Source organism: Crocodylus porosus, unplaced genomic scaffold (genome assembly GCF_001723895.1).
Source record: "Crocodylus porosus isolate Cpor-Errol unplaced genomic scaffold, CroPor_comp1, whole genome shotgun sequence".
Taxonomy (NCBI): domain Eukaryota; kingdom Metazoa; phylum Chordata; order Crocodylia; family Crocodylidae; genus Crocodylus; species Crocodylus porosus.
In genome coordinates, this window is record NW_017728947.1 from 13819177 (window position 1) to 13832851 (window position 13675).

Here is a 13675-nt window from a genome sequence, read left to right on the forward strand (position 1 = left end):
CCACTGCCACATACCCCCTGGGGCCTTCCCAAGTACCCCCAAGTGTACATGTACCCCCAGTTGACAACCCCTACTTCATCTCATCACAAAATTACAGTGGCTGACTTCAATAACATGAGCTAACTGCTTTCCTGCACAGCTCCAGTAGAAGGAGAACAGGCCTCATGACAAAACAGACTCCATGCTAAAACTAAATGGATGACAGCAAATGTCTGTCCATGCTGAAGTTTCTATAAATCAGCACCCTACCAGAACATGGTTCTTTCATACAGATGCTACCAAGCAGAGGCCTGACAAGAAGGTTCTGTGTGCTGGCTGGCTGCAGTAGCAAGGGCAGCAGCAGAGGTCAAACCAGCAGCAATGCCTGTGGCAGCCAAGCCAATGGCACCAATGGCTCCATTCTTATGCCCCCTCGAAGCTGGCACCCATGACTCATGTCCTGGTCACACAGCTCACAGTTACACTACTGGTACTAAGACCAAAAAGTGATGTAGTCAGCTTCCCAAACCATGCCTGACTACATGGTTTAGATAAGTCTTAAGCATGCTCTAGTAATGCCTGTTTGTTTTCAGCAGTCATGATTTTCGTTAGTGTAAATGTGGCATAATTTGGTTTAAATTGTTTTAAAAGGATCACTACTTAGTTTTGGGCTTCACTTCATCCGCACTAAGGCAAATGCATCATAGGTATTTTAAAAGTTTTCTTAAAAGTGGTTTATTTTTCACTGACTTTTGTAGTGTTCCATAGTTAGGAACTTGATAAGTAACATGCCTTTCAAAATCTGGAGAATTAGAACAGAACATCATCGTATTTCTGTCTTCAAATGAAGCTAAGCTTTACACATACGAAACTAGATAACATTTTTTTTTTTTTTTTACTATGCTTAAAATAATTCCAAGATTTCTAGAAATTTGCCCAGAACTTATTAATGAACCAATAAACTAAAATAAAAATACAATAATTGTGTCTAGAAGGATACATTCTTCACTCACAGGGCATTATTTTAACAAAAAGGTTTTCATCAAATCCTACCTTATGATGGAAACAAGCCTGATATTTCTTTTCTGTTTTATCACTGACTACATCAGCATGATGCTGACTAACAGTTGGAGCACTGCTCTAGCCATCACATTTCTACAGTAATATATCCAGGTCTGCCTTGGTTCACTGGACAAGATTAATATGAGCTGTTCCCAAGACTGCTGAAATCAATAGAAATACTCCCTTTTACTTCAGAAGGCTTTGGAACAAATCTTTAGTCAAAATCAGCAATGCAGTCACCTCATGCAGTCCCTTCAAAGTCAATGCAGAATTCTGCCTGAATTTTTCCTTCTGTGAAATCTTTGTAACAGCACAGTGCATTATAGGGCACAAATTGTGTTGGTGAATGTGCTCTGAGACATCGAGTTAAACAATGGCATAGACATAGGAGATGGAGAAGACAGAACCAGCAGTCCACTGCCTACTATTATTTATCAATATTGTCTCCTCCAGCACCTGCTTTGAACAAAAAAAGCTTTGCCATTTTAAAAAAGTCACGACTTGGTCTTGTAAGTGTTACAGACAAGGACAAAAATGTTAACTATGACAATTCTAAAGAAAATAAAAAAGAGGACCCCTGTAACTTACCCTATGATTTTGTAGGTTATTTACAGGCCCGTTTCTGATAATATTCTAGCAACATTTGTATTGGACAGAGCTGGTAAATCCATTTCTGCCTTTAAAATTCTTCTAGACGAAAGGAATGGTCAATAAAAATGCTTTAGGGTCAGATTGTTGATCTGAATACAGTTTATGTACAAATCTCCAAGGGAATGAACTTCCAAAAGAACCATGACTCCAATTAAATATCAAATAAGAGGCACAAACAATATGCAAAACAAAACAAACTATGAGAGAAGGAGAGTTTTCAATTGCTGTTATGACTATAGATTCACATCTCTGTCCTCCAAGTATCTCTCATCAGGGTTGTCCTGACTCCTATTCAGGGTGCAGCTGAACAAAGTGATCACTTGGTGTGAAAGGGCATACACAGCTAGCCAATGTACTGTGGATCTGGTCACTGACATTTCTCAGGGCTGCTGCACAACAGTACTGCCATGATGTAGCTTTCAACTACACAGGAGTGTTCCTGACTTCTTTCTGCCTTTGCTTTCAGTGTCAATGATGTAAGTATTATCTCTATGCAGCAAGGGAATATGAAGGAGGGGTTATATTTTTTATTGATCAAGTTTAGTCAAATTTAGCTAAATGCTACTTATTGGTGTAACAATACTTTATACACGCTTGCTTCATACAATTTACTTTTGCATAGGCTAAGAGCCATCTTGGTCTGGGATGCAAACCCCTCAAGGGTATCTTAGTAGAGAGAACTCCATAAACCTGGATGCTAATCCAAAGTACATTGGTTCCTTTAAACCTAGCTGGTTTAAAGGAACTTTAAATGCATGTTCACTTATTTCATAAATTTTGATACAAAATGATCCCTTTTCATTCTCCTGATGTCATAACTAAGAACTACCCACAACACTGAGAAAATCACCATTCAGTTCTGCCATCCACTGCCCCACATGTCCTAAAATGCACTGCTAATTAGTCACTATGCTTCACTCTGTAGGTCATCAACCTCTAGCCTGTGGGCTGGATCCAGCCTGCAAAGCCAGGTGACTTCAGTGACATTTGGCAGAGGGGGCTTTGGTTGTGTCATGGGCACTGGTAAAAAGCAGAGGTGCCAGATCCTAGAGCTGGTGCACCTCAGAGCCAAGCCAGGTCAATGTAGCCCATCACTGGAAAACATTAAAACCATAGCCACAGGTGACTGCCTTTTAGTGATGAGTGACAAAATGAGTGACAAAGTGTCTTGATCTTGTAAACCCACCATCTTTCTTTCTCTATACACACATATATGTACATGTATGCACACACACAATTCTTTTCCACTGAAAATGTATTTAAAATCTAAACACATTTATGTTTGATTGCAAGACTACTGAAGTCAAAGGAAGGTCTTTCTCTCTCTCATTCCCCTTATTGTGCTTCAGGTAAGACCCAAAATAGGCTATAAAAGTTTCAAGTAGACAAGGGCCCTACAAAACTGTAACCTACTGTTTAGTGTTCATCATGTGCAGTCAAACTAGTTTTAAAACTATCCCTAAGAGGAGGTAATGCTAGGAGTATGGAGAAACATAAAGATAATTACATTTCTGTCATACTATTATCAGCTCTTTATGAAATGTTACCTCTGCAAATTATACAGAAAGCAGATAATATAGGTTTGTAAATCTCCAAATTGAATGACTGAAACAATGACTGCTCAGTTTAAGTAGGTTCTCAACATGTTTACAATAAATCTTCCAAGCCTGAAATTAAACGTTTATTATGCCAGCACCTACTGCATTGATTTAAGTCTGACAGAAATGAAGAATCCTCACAGCTGATTCAAAGATCATCTTTTTGCATGGCTGTACAAAGGGAGATCAGCTAGGGAGATTACAGAAAGGCAAATTAAAGGATACAGAATCAGTGTTTGACAAGCTATTATTCTTCTCACTTGTCAGGCAACTGCAATTCAAGATTAGCTCTAACTTCATGCCCTTGCTTGCACCTTGAAATCCTTCATTATATAAACCATAATCAAAACATGTGAGGATGATAAAAGTGGAAGACAGGACATATGACACTTGCTGTCTCATATACTTAAAACTTCTACAGGTCTTCAAAGAATAGCAAGACTAGAACTAGTCAGGAAAATTAACCCCAAATTTGGTGAAGTCTGGATCCCAACTTCCTGGCTTCTTTATAAGCCCAGACTTGCAAGACAAATCACTGTGATACCAAAGGGTGATAAATGCAATAATTCTAAGTATTTATCATTAACATACACATCTTAATTCTGAAGCTAAAAGGAATTGGCTCTAGACGTGGGCTCATCTTTTATTAAGACCAAAACTCCTTCCCACTTCCTTGCTAAGAAACAAGGAAGTTATGAAGTAGCAAAATTAGGAATGACAAGGAAGTTAGGCCCACTCCGGGTGAAATCTAACAAATCTACTGATATCCGGTTTTGTCTAGTGGAAATACATCAATATGATGTTATCTGTGCCTTTAGGCAGTTGTCCAGCACAGCAGGTGAAGGGGAGAGAGAGAGAGAGGAAGCAATATAAAGAAGGTAAGAAGTAAATTTATATAGTGAAAGACATGGAGTGACTGATGGAAGAACACAACATTCATGAAAACAGGACTTAACAAAGAAATAAAATCTCTTCATCCTTTGTACAGTAGTTTATCTGTAGATCTCAAAGCTCTTTCCATATTTAAGTAAATATTTTAAGTAAATAAAAATTACCCTTATTATGTTGAACACTTAGCAGATTTGTCAAAGCTATGAAGTCACTAACAGCCCAGGCAAAACCCTGTCTCCACTAAAATCGACACTAAAAATATTGATGGGTGTTTCACCAGTGATGAGATCTCATCACTGCTCTCTTGATATCTAATTTCAGCTCTCTACATCCTGAAGCTACTTACTTCTTCTCAGACATTTAGTATGTGGCCATTTCACCCACAGCAGGATGGTCAGATCCAGGATCATGGAGAGGTGACTGTGACCAAACCCTCTTCAGCAGCATGGTGCATGTGCAGTTAGCTTTCTGGGGAAATAGCTGGCATGGAGGAAGGGAGGGCAAACAGCAGTGGCACCCACCCCCTGGCTTCTGGAGCAGTGTGAAAGCAGGGGCTCTGGCCAGAGTGAGTACAATCCTTGAGGCGCATGCAGAGCTGTCAGGAGCTGCACTAATCTGTCAATGAGCTCAGAGACCTCACTGAACATGTGCCACACAGCCAAAGGGGGTGCAACCATGTTGCCGCATCCCCCTGATTCCAATGGACACAAAGGAGGGAGTGGGGAAGTGTGAAGTGTAAGGTTTGATGCAGGGGGCTCAACAGGGTGACAACAAAGCACATATATACCCCAAATAAAGAAAAACTGACAAATGTAAGAGTTTAAAACTAAAACAGCTGTAGGCATCATTAGAACAGTGTTCCTTTAAATAAAAAATGGGGGGGAAAAGGTTTAAAAATCATTTTCTTCCAGCAATTCCACACCGAGGATGAATTTATATATATTTCCTTCTCTGTTTATGGTTGGAATACGGTGGCAGGTATCCCAAACTAAGGCAAGCAAGGCTGTGACAACAGTAACAAATCAACACGCAGCACACTGCTAGGGTCAGTGCCAACCTACACAATTTCCCATCTCTCCGAGCTTATCCAGCAGCATCAGCTGCTTCTGTCTGTGACTGCTGCTGTTCTTCTGGATCACGCCTCCAGTGACTCATGTTGCTTTGGACTGCTTATGCTGGTTTGAGCCATTTGAGTCAGACTCTGTTCACAGGGGCTTTTATATCAGGTTAGCTATACTGATGCAAACCTACAGCATAGACCTGCTACACTAGTGTACTTGTTCTGGTTCAGCATCTTCCAGATACCCTATACCAGTGGTGCTCAAGCTTTTGGCCCTCAGGCCAAATGAGTAACACAGGGCCCATTTGCAGGCTGAGAGGCCTGGCAACTCTCTCCCACAGCCACCCCCACATCCTGTGCACCAGGATTGGGTCCCAGGGGCCCGGCACCACACTCTGACACCATGACTGGGCCTTGGGCCAGATCCAGTGTGCAGGGCCCAGAGCTCCCCATGGGTCCAAAGGCTTGGCAGCATGAGAACAGCAGTAGCATTCCCCTGCCACCAAATTTCTAGACCCACGGGGGCTGGAGGTTGTGCACTCATGCTCAAATATCAACCATGGCTGAGATTGGTGCTGCTTGTTTACACTACCTGTTTATAGCAGGGCACTGCAAACCATCCATTGCTCCCAATTCCAACTGCGTTGACAAGATCTCAGTTGTTTTCTCTCACTGTCCACCATCATTTACCATATTTTCTCACATATATGTTTCTTCCCCCCCCCAATAAGCTAAGGAAAATGAAGGTGTACATTATATGCGAGAAAAAGGGACCCCCGTGGCTCTGAAATTTGGGTGGGGGAAAGAGGGGGAGCAGTGGCAGTGTTAACTGCTGTGGCTCTGGGAGCCATGGCAATTAACACCATCACATCTCCCTCCTTCCGCTCCACCCCCAGCCAAATTTCTGGACCTGGGGAGAGACCCTCTCCCCATAGACGGGGTGAATCAGGCTGGTGCATGGGGCTGGTCCATGGCCAGACTGAGCACACCAAGTTGGACCCACCACATAGCCCTGGACCTGACATGCCAGTCCGACCCCACACACTGGCTCTGAAGCCACAGGGTGGGTTGGACCTGGTGCACAGCTCCACTGCATCACCTTAGACCTGGGATGTAGGCTCCATCCAGTACATGGGGCTCACTGCAGGCTCAGAAAAAGACTTGGCTCCCTAGCAGCTCCTACTCTGATACTTACCCAAGGTAATAAGCTCTTTTTTTCTTCATGATACAATAAAAAAAAACAGGGTGTGTGTGATATGCAGGGGTAGGTTATATATGAGAAAATACGGGGGTTTTTTGGTCCCACCTTCAAGCCTTGGTCACAAATACAGACTGTAAGCAATCTAGGGTGGAGTGTGTCCTTCTTACTTCTTTGTACATCACCTTGCACAAAGGCAGTGCTGCAGTACAAGGAACTCTACAAGGTCTAAAGAGGGGCCCAATCCAAAGTGAACTTGATGATCGATCACAGACAAGTTGCTTGTTTGCATCATAAAGCGACATGACAAGGCAGATCTTCCCAAAGGAGACTAGAAGGAAGAAGGAAGTAGCCTGTGTTGGATTTAAATCAAAAGCAAAGAGTACACAATGACTCAAGAAAGCAGCACCAACATCTCCTAGAGGTAGCACCTTACATTCAGCCCCACTGTGCTGGCTGCCATACCAAAACACAGTAGAAGGCACTTCCTGCTTATAATCTAAACAGAAAAAAAGAAAGATGGGAGAAAAGGCTGCTTTATACAAACAGAAGACTGGGGACAGAGAGATGAAGAGGCCTGCCCGAGGTCACCATGGATTTAAACCCTGGTCTTAAGACACAAGTTAGGACTTGTGGGACTCCAGACCCATAAGTCCTTCTTTCAAGGGACTAAGCCATCTTAATGTAGCTTGAAGGAGATTGTCAGGGGAGTGATGAATAGTTAGGTTCACCTTCTGCCGTGAACATATTTTTCTACTGTCTTTGTGTCAGAGAAGCAGCTACTCTACGTACATTTCAAACTGAGATTCAGCTCCGAACAAGCTGACCCATTCTGGGATATAAGTGACAAAATGTTGGGACACAAAATAAATTGACTGAAATGAAGAGTTTAAAATTCCAAAGTCAACAGTTCACTTACCGGTCCAGAGTATCCTGAGGCACTTTATTCCCTCCAGCTCTGTTGGTGACACTGGCATTCTTGTTGGCAGTCATGGTCATTTCTGCTCTCTATAAACCTAGATACCTGAGAGAAAACAAAGCAAATTAAGCTTAAATAGGGTCCAACTAGCAAGCGAGCTTTCCAAAACTATGAGGAGCAAAAATTCCAAAGTAACATCAGTGATGGGTAAACCCCAAAGCCACTGTCTGCTACAAAATGCATTCAATCAGATTATGATTTTGCATAACTAAAACTCCAGATCACACTTGAGTCTCATTCTATCAGAAGGCCCAAAGCGAGTGGGACAGAGGTACCAGGGTTAGGAATATGGTTCAGATTCTGTCTTTTCCCTATTTAAAATTGAGTTGGATTTTGAGTTTGCAAAATCCCACAAGCTGCATTTGAATTTAGCTCTTCAACAACACTTGTGCAGAAGCCAATAGTGAGTGATACCAAAGCAAAGACAAGTTCTGTACAAATAAACTTCTTTTAAATTAATTAATGTAGCTTGTGTCCACAGTACACAGCCATGAGCTCATTGAAGAATCATGTTCAAGTCTGTCTGTTGCATTAAAATACCCATGGATGCTCTTTATCTTTCCAAGTAGCTACAAGGTTAAAAGCTGCTTTGAAACACCAAGACAGGCAATGTAACTCATTAATTCTGCCTTCCTACTAAGGAAAAATAGCCAGTGGCTCCTACTAGTTCTTTCCTAGCAGCACTGGGCTGTGAGATCTGAGAGAAAACCAAAAGTCATAAACTCTTTACCCTGATAAAAAAAATATCTCTCCAATTATTTTTCTCTGGAATGTCCCATTTAGGGAAAGACTAGCAGTCCTGAGTGCCCTAATTCCTGATAGGCAGCCTTACACAAAAAAGAAACCAAAATACAAGCAGACAAGTATTATTAGTTTTGGAGAAGGCACAAAGAATAAGAGATTTCTGGATGAATAACTATATGGAGATGGCTGGCAGTGAAGAAGATCTCACTGATGTGGTGCTGCGACACACAAAAACAGGAAATAGATATCATCAGACTGATTCTCAAATGCAAAGGGATTTCAAGCAGGAACAGTTAAACAAAAGAACATTATGGGAGAAAAAAAACTTAGCAATAACCAAGGGAGAGGTGGCAACTGGTAACTTTGTGTTCTGTGGGTCCCTCAAGTATGTGAGAAAGGAATGCCAGAGAAAGGCTGAATTGTTCAACTGCTCCCAAGAGCCCAGACTGAGTTCACTTTTGTAACATCGCCACACACTGCCTAAGGAACAACCCGTTACTGAGGAGATCTATTCTGCCCACATTCCACTGCTATCAGCAGGAGTTTTGTGCTGCAAGTGAGGGCAGAATGGGGGCAATACCTCTGTTGACCAGATCCTAATGCCAGCTGTGAGATCAGTGTACCCCCCAAACCTCTTTCTGCTGGACCCTGGCTCTGGGGAGTTGTGTTTGCAGCTTCTTCAAGGGCAATCTTCACCTGTTATCAGAACTATTAGATGTGTTTTACCAAGTAGGAAATAAACATACTTTAAAAAACTCCACAGGAAGATTTTTAGTGGGGTCCAAAGCACACTTTTATGACGGAACAAAATTGAACTCAGGTAACGTGAGCATAAAATGGATTCTTTATTTAGGATGCTACATGCTCTCAGATTCTAGTTCTCAATGGCTTCTGATTTCTCAGTAGCTTGCAGACTGAAAACCACAGCTTGATTTGTAGAGCTGCTGCCCAAGGGCTATGTAAGCCCTGACCAGAACTGCTGATTGCAGATCCCATTAATAGCATAGCAAATGCAAAAATAAAGAGTATTACAAGATGTGGTGTTTACCTAAATCCACAATAAATCAAGGCTGCTTGAAATGTGATACTGAAAAATGAGCTGGGCATTGACAACACACAAAATCCTTCTACAAACAGACTCAACCGTATGGAGAGGATATTTGCTAAACCATTTTACTCCAAATAGTTCTACCGCAAATAAGGTCACAGAAAATTCCTGTGGAATGCAGCTCAAAATGTAGAATCAATTAAAATAACCACAGATTCCGGGTCCACTTTCAATTTTCTGATTGTCCAGCTTTCTGGATTAGATGAAGTTTTTTCCAGTCAGTAGAATTTTTTCTGCACTAGCACTCTCCAAATTCCTCTAAGATCTCAGTATTATTGTAATTATTATACTATCAAGATAACAGGATTGCACTGAACTGCCTGCTCTGATCAGGAAAGCACATCCTTAGAAAAATAAAGAACAAAAAAATTCTAAAGCCAGCCAAGCAAATTCCACAATGAACCAATAGTTTCATCATATTTTCCACTCTCCAGTTCAGCGGCACCAGTGCTCTCACCATGCCAGACTGCCTGAATCACAAGCACAAGGTGCTTAAAAGCAAGTGAAATAAATGGAGCCTAAAGTCAAATGATGACCATTAGCATGTGTGCTACAATTTGGAAAATTAACTTTTCTGCTAGAAACCAAGAGAGGAAATGCCAAACTGGGACATGTGAAACCTGTCATAGATTAGAGTAAGACTTAGGAAAGAATTCTCCCTCCTGTCCCATCCTCAAGTCACAGCAACATATTTGCCATTTGTAGGACACTTCCAGAATCTAACACTGAATCATTTCTAGAACATGAAATCATCATTTTCACATAAAAATGAGATCATTTAAAACCCATTATTTCAAAATTACCATGAATTCTGAATGGACCAATTTGTATTTCAACATTGGCTTACTTTCAAGCAAGACGTGATCTGTTCTTGAGGGAAAAAAACTCTACAGACTGTGTACAATTGGTGAGAACTACATTTCTTCCTATGCACAACAGAAGATATCGGTATGTGTAATAGCTCTACGGCAGAAATAAAATGGAAGACAGACTGAGATACAGGTGGGCATTACGTTCCTATAAGATTATCCGAGAAGTGAATCCATCTTCAGAGGAACACAGCATAACATGTCTACTAAATAACACTATGTAGAGGCATATTCTTTTTGTAAATGCTTCGGTAAATAAATGAAAGCTCTGTCACCTCTCAGACACTAAAAGTCCAGAAACCAAGACATCCATGCCAAAGTAGTAGTCAAGTTACCTGGCTGATGTTATGAAAGCTTATTTTGCTTGTGGATCTTCTGTTCGTACCAAACCACAAAGCTGAAATCCAATATTTGTGTTATAAGCACCATCTTTATTAAAAATTGTGGAGGTCTGGCTCTGAACTTAAATTTAAATATTTTGAAAGTCTTCCACTTTTGTATAAGTAGAGGAAAACAATTTAAAACGTATTCATAAAACTCTGAAATTGAAACTAAGAGTAAGGTTCTAATCTCTGAGGTGAACACTACATGGCCCCACTAAAGTATGTGCGTAAGTGGCTGCCTTGTCCAGTCACCACCTTACCTATATTTTCACTCATGTAATTCTGGTATTGTACTGATTGCTTTTACATCACTCATGACAATGACCACAGTGCTCCAGTGCTCACATCCAAAATTATAGGTCCAACACGGCCACTCTTGGTGACAGGATACCCATTGTTCTGACCCAGAGAGGAAGGATGGACTAGTGGTTAGAATCCTGACCTGGGTACTTGAATGGCCTTTAGTAAGTCACTATACCCAAATTTACTAACGTATTAGGTGCTTTCTGGATCTGAACCTTAACTTCTCTTTTCTTACTTTCACCTCCATTTTAAAAAAGGAGAAATGAATTTCCATGATCACATGTGCTGTGAGGATATGTGTATGTATGAGAATAGGTATATAAAAGGCTCCGAGATTTTCAGAAACAATGATGTGAGCTGTGTACAGTGCTGTAGCAAGGGTGGGGGGGAAGTGGGGCGACTGCCCCAGGAGCCAAAGTGAAGGGGTGGCAACAGGCGCTGCCAAGCTGGGGAAAGGTGAAGGATGGAGCCGCGAGCAGTTCATTTTGAGGGGGCACGGGGACCAGGTGAGAGCGGCTCCCTCTACTGCATGCACTCCCAAGCAAGCATGGGCAGGGGGTGCCCCCTGGATCTGTAAGCGGGGCAACAGAGGGCTGCTGCTGCAGACTTTGGCCTGGGCACCAAACTTTGCTGCTATGGCACTGGCTGTGTAAATACATAAGTGGACACAAGCAGCTGTGCTGGACCTATAATTTTGGATGTAAGCATTGGAGCACTAAGTTCATTATTAGACAGCATCATGGACAGCTTGAGTGATTTTATATCATAGCAAACTTTTTTATGGGTCTTTCCAACAAAGCCAAGTTAGGACGGATCAATTTACAGACACACACACACGTCCATGCACACACCTTAAAGGTTTTCTAAATACCACATTACAGCTATGCACAAAATTCCAGAGGTTGGCTAATCGAACATGATTTTAAACAAACAATAGGTTCTTCTTAATTGCATTCTGGTGCGGGATCCTTTGGAGACAGATTTTCAAGCTTTCCTCTTTAACCATTAGGGTGAACAACTTATTTCTGTAATTAAAGCTGAGATTCTCATATGAGCATGTAAATCCAGGAGACAATATGTAATCAAAATACCAAATACCACAACTCCAAAAAAGCCACAGCTGTTGGCAGCACTGCTCATGCTTAAGTGCTCACAGAATTAAGCAGATCCCAGCAGATCCCTATAACCAACATGACTAAAACAAGGCTACAGCAGACTCCTTGAAATGCAGGGGCTCAGGATCTCTGAAGGGCCCCTTTCCTCTCTCCTCTCAACTGGAGCATGGGATACCTGAGGGGTGGCTATTACAACCTCTACTATCATAGCACATTCAACTTCAGGCTTGTTCAAAACCATGCAGTTCTCCTACTTAAGGGTTAAGTTTGGCCCAATATTTATTATCTGTAAAACATAAATATAGATTTGTCTCTCTTGAAAACAGTTATCATTCTAAATTGGTAGTTTAAGCCTCTATAAGACTGGGACGTTTGACAGTTTGCCTGCCTAGGAAGATTTAAAACAACAAATGCTTGAAAAGATTCTCCTTAGGATCCTACTTACCACTGCACTGGTGCTCCAGGACACAGAAAAGAGCTCATGAGCAGATCTTCCCCTTTTGTACCTTGGTGCAGAGCATGAAGATGATGCGGACCCTGCACTTCCCTGAGTAGAAGCCATGGGACAGCAAGTCACATAGGAGGACAGGGCCAGGGCCTTTCCAAAGTGGACAGGAAGGGGGTAGTTAAGCCATGCTCCATCCTACACAGCAAAGCAAGCTTCCTCACCAAGGGTGTCTGCTGCAGCGATGCAGAAAATATGCCAGTGTATCCCCTTACATAGGCTCATTTTCTCACAAAACTCCATCTCCCTGCAATAACATCAGTCACAACTCAGAAATATGTCACCACTTAGAGAAGAAAGCAAAGTAAGGGCACTTGACTGTTTACAGGAAGTCATTAAAGAAGATCCAAACAGACTGTACTGCATAATTGTGATGAACAGCCAAAAGGGAGGCTACATTCCTATACTCAACTATTTCCTGACAACCCTCCACTGCAGCACGACTTTGAACTAGGCAACTTGAAGCTGCACTGGAAGGTGGGAATTTCCTCTGTACAAGTGACTTAAACTAGCATATTAAAACAGAAAAACACACACTCTGCAACAGAGTTTAGTTCTGTTCATTGTAATGGGACCAGTGTAAACCAAAAGTACTTTTACCACAACTTGCAGAAGACGTTGGCATCTAAAACGGAGATTAGATTTCCACAAGAGCTCAGAACCCACCTGGGCACTTCAGTCAGAGGCCTATGGGAAAGATGAACCTTTTTGAAAATTCAGCCCTATTGTGAGAGTTGAAAGTCTGACCCCTAAATTATAGTAGTAGGGAGTTAGTAGTAGGGAGTGGTGTTGTACCTGGGAAGGTCTGTAAAATATGAGAGAAGCAAAAGAGGTTTTGTTGGTATAACTTTTATTCGACCAACCATATAGCTGGGAAGATGTTACACAATTTTCTCTTCCAACTACACAGGTGGTCCAATATAAGATATCACTAAAAAGTCTTGCTTCCTAGTGCCTGTGGAAGTTATAGAACTACATTATATATTAACTGTACGCAAGATATTAGCGTCCTATTGAGCTATTATAGTGTTTAATCCCCTTATTAGGATACTGAATTTAAGACAGTTAGGAATCTGTACTGGTACAGGACAAATCTTACAGTCATCTATCAGGAACCCCGCTATGTTTTGCGGGTTTGTGGCATCAGAAATGTTTTAATGTGTTTTATTGTACTGTTATGGCATGCGTGGTCTTGTCGGAAAGTCCACATTCTGCTGTATCCGTTTATGT

General features: G+C 41.6%; 1 protein-coding gene across 3 annotated transcripts in view; it reads right to left on the reverse strand.

Annotated features, from left to right (window-relative positions):
• ST5 (suppression of tumorigenicity 5) overlaps positions 1–13675 on the reverse strand; it is a 234043-nt gene that overhangs the window by 157082 nt on the left and 63286 nt on the right. For all 3 annotated transcript variants that reach the window (XM_019551360.1, XM_019551362.1, XM_019551361.1), the window contains exon 2: positions 7359–7463. In XM_019551360.1, coding sequence (XP_019406905.1) covers positions 7359–7438 — 80 coding nt within the window. In that variant the 5' untranslated portion in view covers positions 7439–7463. The remainder of the gene's footprint in view (positions 1–7358; positions 7464–13675) is intronic.